The 13,345-nt window shown below is 39.7% G+C and overlaps 1 protein-coding gene across 4 annotated transcripts in view; it reads left to right on the top strand.

The window, feature by feature from the left end:
• Positions 1–13,345, top strand: part of FCHO2 (FCH and mu domain containing endocytic adaptor 2) — a 92,029-nt gene that overhangs the window by 1,469 nt on the left and 77,215 nt on the right. For all 4 annotated transcript variants that reach the window (XM_085212616.1, XM_085212615.1, XM_085212618.1 and 1 more), the window contains exon 2: positions 9,902–9,993. In XM_085212616.1, coding sequence (XP_085068742.1) covers positions 9,902–9,993 — 92 coding nt within the window. The remainder of the gene's footprint in view (positions 1–9,901; positions 9,994–13,345) is intronic.

Genomic DNA, 13,345 nt, shown 5'->3' with positions numbered 1-13,345 from the left:
CCAGACACTAGTGTGGGTTTAGAAACCAGTGTCAAGAAAGGAAGATTTCTTTCTGTTGACACAGTTTTTTTTCCCCCCCTCCAAAAAATGACAGAAGGCAGGACAAGAAGTGTATTCTTGCTTGTTTTGCAGTGATGGCAAAGACAGTAGGCAGGATCTTGAACTTACAAAACTTGGCTGAGGAATCTTTGTAATGCTGTTGGCAGTTTTGTGTAGAAATAAAAGGGAGTGGGGACTTCTGCTTCCTTGCTGATACGGCCAAATATCTTTCAAGAAAAGTACAGCAGTGTCTAAATATGCACTTGTTTTAATGTCAAAGGGTACTGCTATTGTCAGAAACAAGCATAAATACAGGTTTGTGGATGCTGAGTGATGAGTCTTGTCTATCTTTTTGGAATGGGTTATTGTTCAGAATTGTTACTGCAAAATTTTGGAAGATCTTTAGCATGATCTTTGTTTTGACGTGGTGAAAAGGTGAACATGGAAAGGAGGAGATGTTAATTTGCACTGAATGCATAGTGACAAAATACACCAAAGAAGAATCCATAAATAGGAAGAGTTCTGCATTGAACTCTGGAAGAATTGTCATCAGTTTCTTGCTTTTTCCTTGGCCTTCTAGGTAACACCAGGCAAAATATTTTACTTTCCATTTTGCTGGTTTGGTCATCGATGTAATGGAATATTATGTTTTCTAAAGCACTGGTGTGAAATAAATCCAAAACACTGTAGAACTGTAGAATCATTAAGGTTGGAAAAGGTCGCCAAGATCATCCACCAACTCATCCCTACCATGTCTCTCAGTGCTACATCTGCACGGTTCTTGAACACCTGGGATAGCCTGTTGGAATGTTTTACCACTCTGAGAAGTTTTTCCTAATATCCAAACTGAATCTCCCCTGGTGCAACTTGAGGCCATTTCCTCTAGTCCTACTGCTACTTACTGCAGGAGAACAGACCAACCCTCATTTCGCACAGTCCCTCTCAGGTAGTTGTAGATAGGAAAAAGTTCTCCTGTGAGCCTCCTCTTCTCCAGACTAAACAATCCCAGTTCGCTCAGCTGCTCCTTGTAAGACTTGTGCTCCAGACCCCTCACCAGCTTTGTTGCCCTTCTCTGGTCTCACTCCAGGTTCTCAATGTCTTCTTGTAGCGAGGAGCCCAAAACTGAACACGGTGTTCAAGTTGTGTCCTCACCAGTGCTGAGTATGGAGGGAAATCCTTAATTATTTGATGCATTTGTTGTCATCAGTTCACAGCTGAAATGGCACAGTAGAAATGGAGCTCTGGTTCTTGTGCTTTGGAAAGCTTTCTCTGTTTCTTATCTTTAAGTTTTTGATAGGAGTAGACATAGGGAACCTGAAGTGATTTATTTGGAAAAATGGAGTGCTGTGTGTGTGTGTACGTTTCTTGCACAGTATTTAGCTGCTGTCTTCTAAGAACCTGCTAAAAATGTGCTCATTTAAATAAAACAAGTTATAACTTCTTTACTGTAAAAGTCTTGAAGGTCATCATTGGACTCCATGCGTCTCTGCCCACAGTACAGGGTTGGAACTAGATGATCTCTAAGGTCCCTTCCGACCCAAGCCTTTCTAGAACTGAGTGCATGTACTACTTTTAAAAGCAGGTGAGTAGATGTGATTGTATTTTTTAGTGGAGAATGTGAGGAAAATGTACTTTCTCTGTGGTGTTTTTGGGCCTGTCATGTGCTGGCTGCAGGTGTCTGCTGGTCATTGAGAGATTATTTTCAGGATGTGAGGTTCGGAGACCTATATTGTTGCTGCTAGAGTTGTGCTTGCAGAGTGCTGTTCACTGCAGTTTTCATGTCAGTTGGGTACGGTTTGGGGGATTGAGTGGGCTAGTTTGTTTGTGGTATCAGAAATTATAAATGAGTAGTATGGACTATAAATGGCTTTGATTCTTATGACTGAGTTTCAGGCATTCAAGTCACATGGCCAGACATTCTCAACTTCTAATTAGGATGTTGTCATAAAACATTGGGTGCTTGCTGCTGAGTATGTGTTATATCAAAACAGTGATGTAGTATGGAGGGAACACTTTCCTGCAATATTTCCACTATGAATAACTAGGTTTTGTCACTTTGAAACTCCTATGCTAATATAGGAAATTAAAAAGATTTCGTTAGAAATGAATTTCTGTTTTCTTAACACGATGTAACACATGATGGTCTCTGTGTAATGCTATGCATGTTAAATTTTCGGGAACCTATGTGACATAAAAACGCATGTTTAAATTGGCTTTGACATTTGCCTTTTGTTACCTCTAGCTTGTCGGAATGATTGTGAGGAAGATTCCTTTTTTTTTTTTTTTTTCCCAGGAGTTCTTGCAGTGTGCAAGGGCTGGCTATATGCAGGGTTAGTAATCTCAGCTTTGGGGAGGCTCTTGCTCTAATCAGTGTAGGATGCTTTTTCTTGCGCACCTACAGGCTGTGATTGATACTGAGACTCGTCATGCTTCCATCTGCAGTCCATTCATATGTTTATGCTTGGCCTGCAGTTGGATGCTCAGTTTTGCAATATTTGTGCAGTCTCCTCCCTCTTTGTGTATACTGTATTTAGCGTGAGTTGGCAGTTCTCCATCTTTTTGTCCCGGAAATATTTTTAATTACCGAGATGTATAGAAGAATGTGTATCCTCTGTCATATGCATAGAGCTTCTCTGGAATTGGTCTTCATGTGATTTATTGAAACTAGAAGAATGAAATTGAAATTGCTAGGTCGCTTCAAGCTTCTCAGAGCACTCCCAACTGAGGGAGATAGGCCACCTGTATCAACATTAGGTGACCACTCTTTGGGTGTTTCAGTGCACTTGATTCTGCGTAGCTCTGTCAGACACTCAGTTGCTCGGTAGCTGGCTTTCAGAAGTGTAACACCCTCACGTTAATCAGGGGAATATTTTTGTGTATACTAAGTTGCCTAGGCATAATGTGTGAAACATGTTAATGGTTTGAAACTGCGCCAGGCCATAACTGCTAAAAAAAAAAAAAAGTAAGTATTTATCAGAGCAACTAAAATTACCTGGAATTAGGTTGCTTTATGGTGTTGCTCTGTTTTTTTTTTTTTTAGAGTCCTACTCTTTTCTTAGTGGATGAAGTCAACAGTATAATGGGCAGACCATAACAAATAGCATATATTTAAGTTGGTGGATGAAGAGCAGGATTTTTTGGTTGTTGTTAGTATTTGGAATTTTCAATTTAGGATTAGAGCAATGATTAGACAGTTTCTTTTGTTGCAATAAATTATGTAAATTAATTGCTAAATGGAGTATCTTCTAAGTTGTTGAAGAATTTGAGACTACTAGGTAGTAGTAGTGAAAGTTGTGTGTAGTTTCAGCAAATATGAAGGCTGCTCCAAAAGTAATGCAACCTATTTCATTTTGTTGTCCCACATCACCAGAGGCAGATGTTGGTTGTTTGGCAGTAGAGGTGGAACCTTCCTGACAATATCCCATTACGTGTTGTTGGTGTGTAACAGATGGCAGCAGAGGGGACTCTGACGCATCTGATGGCGTCTGAAATGGAAATGTGTATGAAGCAAAGGTGTGTCACTGAATTCCTCCATGCAGAAAAAATGGCACCCATTGACATTTATTGATGCTCGCTGAACGTTTCTGGAGACCAAACAGTGGGTGTGAGCACAGTGAAGTATGGGTGGCGTGTTACAACTGTGGCTGCAGCAATGTGAAAGACAAATTGTGTTCCGCACAGCCGTGCACAGCTGTCACATCTCAAAATGAAGAGCGTCTCAATCAGCTCACCTGCATGAATCAGCATATTATGGCAAGGGCGCTGTGTACAGAGCTGACTGTTGTTGGAAACAATGGTGGTAAAGTTGTCATCTCACAGAGTTTGCGCCTGGTGCATCCCATGAGTGCTCACATAGGAACTCCGTGTGTAACTTTGTCTGGACCTACTGAACTGATATGGGGCTGACGGTGACAGTTTCCTGGATTTTGTCATTACTGGTGATGAGATGTGGTGCCATTGCCACGAGCCAGAGTCAAAATGGTGGTCCGTGGTGTGGCAATATGTGAATTCCCCATCAAAGAAAAAGGTCAGGCTGCAGTCCTCACTGGGTAAAGTGATGTGCACCACCTTTGGGATAGGAAAGGCCTGGTCCTTCTGGATTTCCTGGAACCTGGATAAATCACCAGCTCTGACTACTGCATCACAACGCTAACTAAGCTGAAGGCTTGAACTTCCAGATTCAGGCCAGAGAAGAAGCTATCTTTCTCTTCCAACACAATAATGCCCGGCCTCACACCAGTTTGAAGGCTCTGGAGCACACTGCCAGTCTTGGCTGGACTGTCCTACCACACCCACTATAAAGTTTGGGTTTGGCTGCTTTTAACTTCCATCTGTTTGTGTCAGTGAAGTACAACGTTTTCCTAGCAGTGTTGCCATTATAGCAGCAGTGAGTTTCTGCTGATACAGATGTTTATGAGGATGGTGCGCTGGCTGTTGTTCACTGCTGGTGAAAACGCGTAGCTAATGGTGGTGAACATGTTGAAAAATAGCTTGGTAGCTGAGAATTTTTCTATCAGATAGTGTTACTGTGCTCCTAGTATCTGTTGTAGTTTCCGTGGAAATAAGTAGGAGGCATTACTTTCAAAGCAACTTACATACTTTATTGAGAGCTGAGCTTTTCCTGCAACCAGACATCAGAATGCCTGCAGTCAGTATTTGGCCTGTCACTGTGGTTCTGAGAGTTTGATACAAAGTTTTTCTTCCAGAAAGATTTACAAGCCCTTGTGATTTATCTATACAAGGGGTCTTTTAGGCATGATGTTTTATATTCAAGAGTGTGATTTTTCAATATTCCTGTCTGGCAAAATAGTATGGGCATGCTTCTAAGTGTAAAAGTAGCTGCAGACCAGCTTCTCTAGAAATGACCAAATCAGGAGGCAAAGGATACAGATTTTCCTACTTTCACCCGAGAAGTTGAAGCAGCGGACTCTATTTCTCATGTTCTATTCATACTTGTCTTTTTCTTTTTTTTTTTCTTCTTTAGCATTTATTCAGTGTATGCCATCGATCTATCATGTTTATCATATGCAGTTGTACAATTTAACTAGGTTTTGGAAATTTAATTTAGGGATTACTCACTTTTAATTTCAAGATAATCTGAAGTAAATTAGAGACCTAAACTCGGGGGGGGGGAGGGGGGAAAGCCTGCCTTTAAATCTGCCTGTAAGAGAGGAATGAGCTGATTATGATTTGAATCACTTACAGTTAAAAGCCTAGTTTTCTTTTTGTTCCATTCCTTAGGTGTGCTACGGTAATGTGATTGCATTTATAACTTTAAATAGGGTTGAAGGATGGTTATGCATTCTCAGCCACTGCTAATGGATGTTGTAAAAGCATAGGTGGAAATGGTTAATTGTCTTGCTGGGCTTAGTCAGATAAAGTTAAACTTTGTCCGATCTTGTCTTAACAAGTTTCTAAAGCTTGATCTAAATAAAAAAGTTCCGCATGTGCCTTTTATTGTCTTAGCTATTCAGTATTGCTACGAAGGCAGCATTTGCAGCCATCCTCTTCTTACTTCTCACACTACCTTAACCACTAGTAAATATCTAACTAATCATGAAAACTTTATGGCATTAATAGTTGGGAAACATTTGTTTATGTAAGGTAAAAAGAAGGTGTTATGGTAAAGCGTATTAGCTTTTTACACTGATACAGTTACACACATTAACATTGAACACTTTTAGTCCAAAGAAGACAAAGCTTGCACTTAGACAGTGTGATTTGAATCATGGGAGTTAAATACAGCTACAGATGATACAGCTCAGAAATTACTGGCTACTTTATGAAAGGAAGACTTTAAATTCAGAATTACTCGTATGTGCAGTGAATCATTTATTCTTAAGATTTTTTCTAAGTCTGTCAAGCAGCTTAGTAAAACAGAGTTCCTGTAATCTGTTTCCTGTTATGCACAAGTCCTGGAAATGCTGAATTCTGACTTCACAGTTGCTGACAGGGTTACTTTCATTTCCATGAGAAAATCGTTGCAGATAGTGCACTGTGGAGGGAAATGGAATGCTTGTCTGCCCTGGGGTTCTGTGGCTGCAGTTTACTTTGTATACGGTTGCTCAGTTGTGGACTCCTTGTTATGGGCTTAAGCGAAGTGTTTGCTTGTATTTGAAGTCTTGCTTTCTCTTACAGCTTACTGTTAAGAGACAGCTATGCTCTAACTAAAAGAGAGCTCTCTTATGGCAGCATAAAATGAGAAACCAACAAGAACACCAGCTTCGGAGGAGAGAGTTCTGTTAGGAGAAAACTACTAGTAATTAAATGGGGTCTATATGGATAGAGGACCACTTCAATTTCACATTCTCCTATGCAGTTTTGCAGTTATCGTCTTTTGAGAAACAATGGGGTCATTCTCAACAGATGGTATTTTACTCCCAAAATGAAATTCAGAACAGTTTTCAAACTGATCTGGAACTCTTGCATGTGGTCTGGTATATTACACATGATAAAGCAGTTTCCTCTTTTTTTGAGGTCTGGTTCATAGAGAATCTGCCTCTGATTTGATGGGCAGTCTGTCATAGCAATGGGTGAGTGGTGATTGCTTCTGAGCAGAAGTCAAAACTCCTTCTGCTGTCTGTTGCGTTTATTTGTTTTCAAGACAGTTCAAGCTGGGATTCTACTGATCCTAGCTATTACTGTTGGCATCAGGAAGGAGCAGGTGGAAACATTTAATGAAGAAGAATTGGCTATAAATACAGTTTTATGCAACATCTGCGCGTGTTGTTGAGGAAAAGCAAGCAAAGCGGAAACACTGTTGATGGCATGTGTATGGTGTGTGTGTATATAAGCATGTAGAGCATACATACTTAGATTTTTGTTAATTGAGATACATTTGTTTCCTGTTAGCAGCAGCGTACACCTCCATTCTAAACACAGAACTTTTGCTGCAATGCTCAGTACATGAATATTTGGGCTCCGTTCTTAAAAAGAGCCACTAAATGAAATGGTTGTGGGTAGGTCTTACGGCTTTCCTAGGTAGAACGATGTCTTCTCTATTCACTGAGGTAGCATTCTTTATGTCACATAGGTAAGAGTATGTCTGCAGATATGGTTAGAAGACATTATAATTAGAGAATTGTCCTCAAGTTAACTTTCGAAGTCTTGATTATATCACTTGTAATTAATCTAGCAGTTTCAAAGTCTAGGTGTTTGTGCTTATAGGTGGAGCCTGATAATGGTAAGACTTACTGCACAAGTGAAAACATCTTTTTGCTGTGTTTGACTTAAACCACATAGGACTTGTCTAGGAGCCTGCTTTGGACTTTCTGCTTCTTTTAAACCATAGTAAATTTTTTCATATAGACTCTTAGCCTCTGATGACTATTTATAATGCTAAAAGATGTGGCTTTTTTTTTTTTTTTAATTTAGAAAACTATTGCTGTTTTCTGTTGCACTGTCAACTATTCAGCATGAGAGCAGGAACAGATCTAGGACTGATTAGAAACCTTTATTTAAGTGGAAAAACAAGTTTCCTCGCATCTATAGTTTAAACTTTACACTTAGGGAGCAAATTCCTGATGGGAATTGGTTATTCTGGATCATGCAATTTTGCAAAGGTTGCAAAGTTTTATTTCTGGTGGATTGTCAGCACTCAGGAAAGCTGCAGCCAAAGGTAGGGTCATGGCTGTGCTACCCTTCCTGTATTTCTAAACTGGCAGGAAATTTATGGAGCTGCAGTATAGGAAAGATTAAAAACATTGTGAACAGCCATACTTAAATGTTAAGCAGCAGTCTGTGCAGCACATTTTGTTCAATTTGTTGGTTTAGGTAGGGGGAAGGCATTAAAAAGAAAGAGAAAACACTCCATCACAGATGAATTCCTGCATGATGTCTTCTGGAAAATGTGCTTAGTACTTATTCATCAATCCTTACCTCCAGGTCTAGCATTATAACTGTTAAATTAGAACTTTATTTTGTATTCCAATTGGAAATATCAACAAGATCTTAATTATAGAGTTATTCCAGTATTTTTGTAATGTGATGGTGTTTGTTGGGATTTACGTTTTGTAAATGCTCCAAGTTAATAAAGTACATATTAGTGTGCAGAATTAGAAGAATTCTGTAATCAGAATTCTTCTGAGCTTCAAACTGCGAGAAAAAGTAGTTAGGTAAGGGTGAAACTGTTTACTTCTTGCAGCTGCGGATATCTGGCTTCCTCAAAACTAATTAGCTAGTTTTTAGTTCTTAGTTGTGTTCCACAAGCACAGAGTATTTAAAAACCGGTTTGTGTAGCATTGTATCTCTTATCATTAGTTACTCCAGACAGTTTAATAAATTGCTGTGATCAGACTGGTACTGAAGAGCACATTTTCAAAAATGTGACATTTCCTACTGTTGCCGTTCCTGAGCTTTTATTTTTCTAACTTAAAAAAGGCCCTCTATACATAGCTCTTTTAAAGTTGGCTGTATTTTTTGAGTGCTCTCTTCTGCTTGCACATTTCAGAGACTTCTCTGCAATTGCATTTATGCTAAACTGATCTGCATTTTGATGAACATTTTCAGATTACAGTTTACCGAAGCCTTAGGAACAGTCATTTTATACATGTTTATTCTTGCTGCTTCCTTGGCTTTTGCTTGTTTCCCCCAGTGCTTGGAAGAAGTAAACAAAGAATTCCAATTAGTAATCTGAATGAAATTACCTTTCAGTCATTTATTATTTGTGGATCTGTGTAAATGTTTGGTGTCCTTTAGGAGAACCTGCCGTGTTAATGATAAGATTGATGTCTGATCCGGTGCCATTAAGGCTGCTCGGACGTGGGCCTGCTGCTGCAAGGCTCCTCCATCTGCCTGCGGCTGCTGCCACTTAACTCAGGCTGCCTGCTCCCCACTGCTGCCTTCTCACTCCTACCTTTTCTGTGTCAGTGCAGCTGATCACATCTTCCTCATGGTCTGCATCACCGACCTTTATTTTTAGTTGCCAGCTTTATTTTTCAGATGCATAACTTTCCTGATTAAGTGTGCCTTAAGGCCATACAAACAAATTTTGTTTCTGAGCAAAAAGTACAGAAAAGATGGGAGAGATTTATGACCAGATCATGGGCTCCTCTTACTGGAAATATAGAGCTTCTGTTGAGAAAAGTCCAGGATTTTACTTCAGTCCTTCTTTCCTTTCCATTCTAAACATGCATGCAGCATTCCCAAGGGCATACTACTGTGTTTTTAACAGCAGTGATATGGATCTGAGGCATTTGGGAAGGAGGAGGGGGATGGATAGTTGACAGGAAAAGTCTTATAGTTTCTGTGCTATTTTACCATGCCTTGCCTCACCTTCGTTTTCATTCCTATTGTTGCTTTCTCCTGCTCAGGGGAAGTTGTGCGAAAGGCGAAAAGCTGGCTCAGTTTACTAATCAGTGTTTAGGGCAGTGTCTCATTTTTAACAGTGAGGGATGTCTTATTGAGTGGAAAATAATTTAAATTTTAAAACTAAACTTAAGGCAAAGAGAAGATACCCCTAAAATTGAAGAAATTTGCTATTTTTACTCATTTTTACAAAACAAACAAAAACCTACAATGCGTAAGAATTAAAAAGGTGTTAAGTATGTGTTTGATAAGATGGGAGTCAAAAGAATACAAGACCTCTAGAAACTGAGAAACGGCTTTGAATAGAGCCTAGAAATACTGGATAAAAGAGTTGTCATTAGAAAGGTTGTAGTGGCTGCAGAGGTTAATTTTGTTCATTTTACATGTAAGGGATTGAAAAGAACTAACAACAGTTGGTAAGAAGCTGAACTGTTAGAAATCATTCAGTTAATGAAACATGCTGAGTTGTTAAAATGCGTAGGTTCTGTGCTTACGTTCTGTGAATGCTTTAGCATTTTATGATTCATGGTTCTGCTTTCTTTTTATTAATCTTCAGGGGGAAAGGAACAATGGCTTTGACGTTCTCTATCATAACATGAAGCATGGACATTTGTCAACAAAAGAATTAGCAGACTTTATTAGAGAAAGGTAGGTATTCATCCTTGCCAATTCTGGGTCTTTAGTATGTGGTTTGTGGCTTTTAATTCAGTTTGTCATTACATGTTGTTTTTGACCTTGGATATTAGAGCTAGCATTTTAGCAATTGCCAGTATGATAGTAAAAAAATTGTCCTTTCAGGATTACAGTGCTAAGAAAGTAAATTCTATTCCTCTTCCCCTTTCCCTTCCTCTTCCCTTTTTTTTTTTTTTTTTTTTTTTTCCCAAAGTGGAGATGTCATATATATTAGGATAAGAAAACATACGCAGAAAATAAGACAGATTCTTCTTTATGGGACAGAAGGGACAGGAATGAAATCTGCCTGTGTGACAACTTCCTAAACAGATGAGCTAATGCTGTTTTCAGTCTTATTTTACAAAGAAGACTGACTATTCAGGATACAAAAATTTCCATTCTGGATGATCTGTCTGGTTCCCAATGTTGTCTTATTCAGTTACTGACACCAGATGACGTGGAAAAATCTTGTAAGAGGCTAGCTGAGAAGTTCTTTTAGTAAAGGTTTCTTTAGTAAGAGCTGTCCAAAATACATCCTTTGTTTTCTGGAATTTGACATCAAAATTCCGATTTCTGCCTGAAGTGATTGCAACAAAATGTCACCGCTATGTATCTGGCAGGTACTTAGTGACATTGATATTTGCATAGTTTCACAATGACTTGTGGAGAAAATGACAAAAATCTTTCTGCTAAGTAGAAACAAGTGAACTTCCAAGGCCCTTTGTGATGAAGAAGTTCCTGACCGAAGCTGTACACAAACCAAGGAATTTTGCGTTTTGAGAACCTCTTCATCCAGAAAATACATTATAAAGCCAGGGTTGTGGTGCAGCCTTGCTTTCGAGAGATGTCAAACTGTGCTAATCATAGAATCATCATAGAATGGTCTAGGTTGGAACAGACCAGCTAGTTCCAATCCCCTGCTATAGGCAGGGACACCTCTATAGACCAGGTTGCTCAAAACCCCATCCAGCCTGGCCTTGAATGCTTCCAGGGAGGAGGCATCCACAGCCTCAGTGGGCAACCTGTTCCAGTGTCTCACTACCCTCACAGTAAAGAATTTCTTTTTGATAACTGGTCTGTACCTACCGTCTTCCATTTTAAAGCCATTTACCCTTGTCCTGTTACGGCACACCCTTATGAAAAGTCCCTCCCCAGCTTTCCTGTAGGCCCCCTCCAGGTACTGGAAGGCCGCTTTGAGGTCTCCCAGAGCTTTCTCTTCTCCAGGCTGAAGAATCCCGACTCTCTCAGTCTGTCCTCGTAGGAGAGGTGCTCCAGTCTTCTGATCATCTTTGTGGCCTTCCTCTGGACCTGTTCCAACAGCTCCATGTCATTCTTATATTGTGGGCCCCAGAACTGGACACAGTGCTCCAGGTGGGGTATCACTGCAGAGTAGAGGGGCAAAATCACCTCCCTTGACCTGCTGTTCACACTTCTCTTGATGCAGCCCAGGATACAATTGGTGTTCTCGGCCGTAGGAGCACATTTCTGGCTCGCATTACATCTTTCCCTCATCAACCCAACACCCCCAGATCCTTCTCTTCAGATCTGCTCTCAAGCCATTCTCCACCCAAACTGGATTTGTGCTTGGGAGTGCCCCAACCTAGTGCAGGATCTCACACTTGGTGTTGTTGAACTTAATAAGATTGGCATAGACCCACCTCTCAAGTCTGTCCAGGTCACTCTGGATGACATCCCTTCTCTCTAGTGTGTCACCTGTACCATTCAGCCTGGTGTCATCTGCCAACTTGCTGAGGATGCACTCAATGTCACCTAAAGGATATTAAATAGTACCGGTGCCAGTACCAGTCCCGGAGGAACACCACTTGTCACCGGTCTTCACTTGGACCTTGAGCCATTGACCATAACTCTCTAAGTTTGACCATCCAGCCAATTCCTTTTCCAGTAAGAGGTCCATTCATCAAATCCATTTGATTTAGCTACCAGGATGTCATGCAGGACAATGTCAAATGCTTTGCACAAATCCAGGTAGATGATGTCAGTTGCTCTTCCATTGTCCACTGATGCTTAGTATTAAATGTTTAGAGCTCCTGGAACAGAAATTTATGATATCTTCAGTCTACATATGTGAAATGTTTTTCCTGTGAATTTACTAAAAATCATTTTTTTCTTACTAAACTTCTTACCTCGCTTATCTTCTGTATCTTTGTTGCAAAGTACTTAAGAGATTTTGCATAGAATTATCTGTTCCCTCCCTTCCTCTGCAGAATATAGAGTATTACTTTGCTGTTATCTTTTCTGCTAAAAATATGAAAACAGGTGAGCAAGAGTCATTAGGTGCCTTCTGCATGTAGTGTTTTTATGCCTTGCTTGCACCTGATTTTCTGGGCTCTTCCCTATGAAAACTGAACTTACCCATTTGTACTGTGTCCCTCCTTCTGAACGTTAGCCAGTTTTATTCAAATGTGGAGAGACAGGAGTATGAAAACTGAAAATTCCTGGGTAATTCACAGATTGTGAATTACTGATGATACTTGTAATAACTTAAATACTTGACTATTGTAAATATGTTTGAAATGTGCTCATTTCAAAGAATGTGTATTTACTGTATCTGCTGTTAAAACCCTGTACATTTCTAAGAACAAAATGTTTCCACCTTTGCTGGTTCCTGGATCTGGTGAGACGCATTGGAAACTACTAAGACCTGTGTGGCCCTCGGACCTCATCCATGTGGGCACTTCATTCATCATTACAAATGCAACTCTAGGCTTGCTAGGGTTAGATAATTTTTCTAGGCTGTGTTTAGTTTATCTGTACTAATTCTCTTTTCAACACTGTTGTTTCATGGTTTCATTTTTCCTTTTGAGTATTTATTAATGGTAAAGTTGTTAAAGACCTGAGGGTCAGTTGGATCTTTGGACAATTCTTTACTGCCTTTTGACCAAATATTCTGAAAATGTGAATGGGAAAGACTTATGTAATTAGCAGTAACTACTTTTGAGGTGGTTCAGAAGTATGTCTGACAGTGAACCGTGCAGCAGGCAATCTGCTCACTGCTTCTAAATCTTGGATGGTGCAAGATATGTTTCTTCTGAAAGATAAATATCTTTGCTCTATTCTTGATAAAGTGCACAGGCATTTTGCTTTTAAAGAAATGATGACATAAAGATAGTGTTGGCCCACAGTTTTCTTTTCTTTTATGAAAAAATACAGACTTTACATGCAGGGAAGATTTGGTAGGTAAATTATCAGTTGTGTGTCTGTGTATTTAGCACCTAAGATGCTTGCATGTAAGTTCAACTAAGAACTAAGTAGGTATTGTGTTGGGTTTTCTTCAGAAGTCTTTCAAATGTTTTTCTGCACCAGATGT

Source organism: Meleagris gallopavo, chromosome Z (genome assembly GCF_905368555.1).
Source record: "Meleagris gallopavo chromosome Z, MGAL_WU_HG_1.1, whole genome shotgun sequence".
NCBI lineage: Eukaryota > Metazoa > Chordata > Aves > Galliformes > Phasianidae > Meleagris > Meleagris gallopavo.
This window is presented reverse-complemented; position numbering and strand designations above follow the sequence as displayed.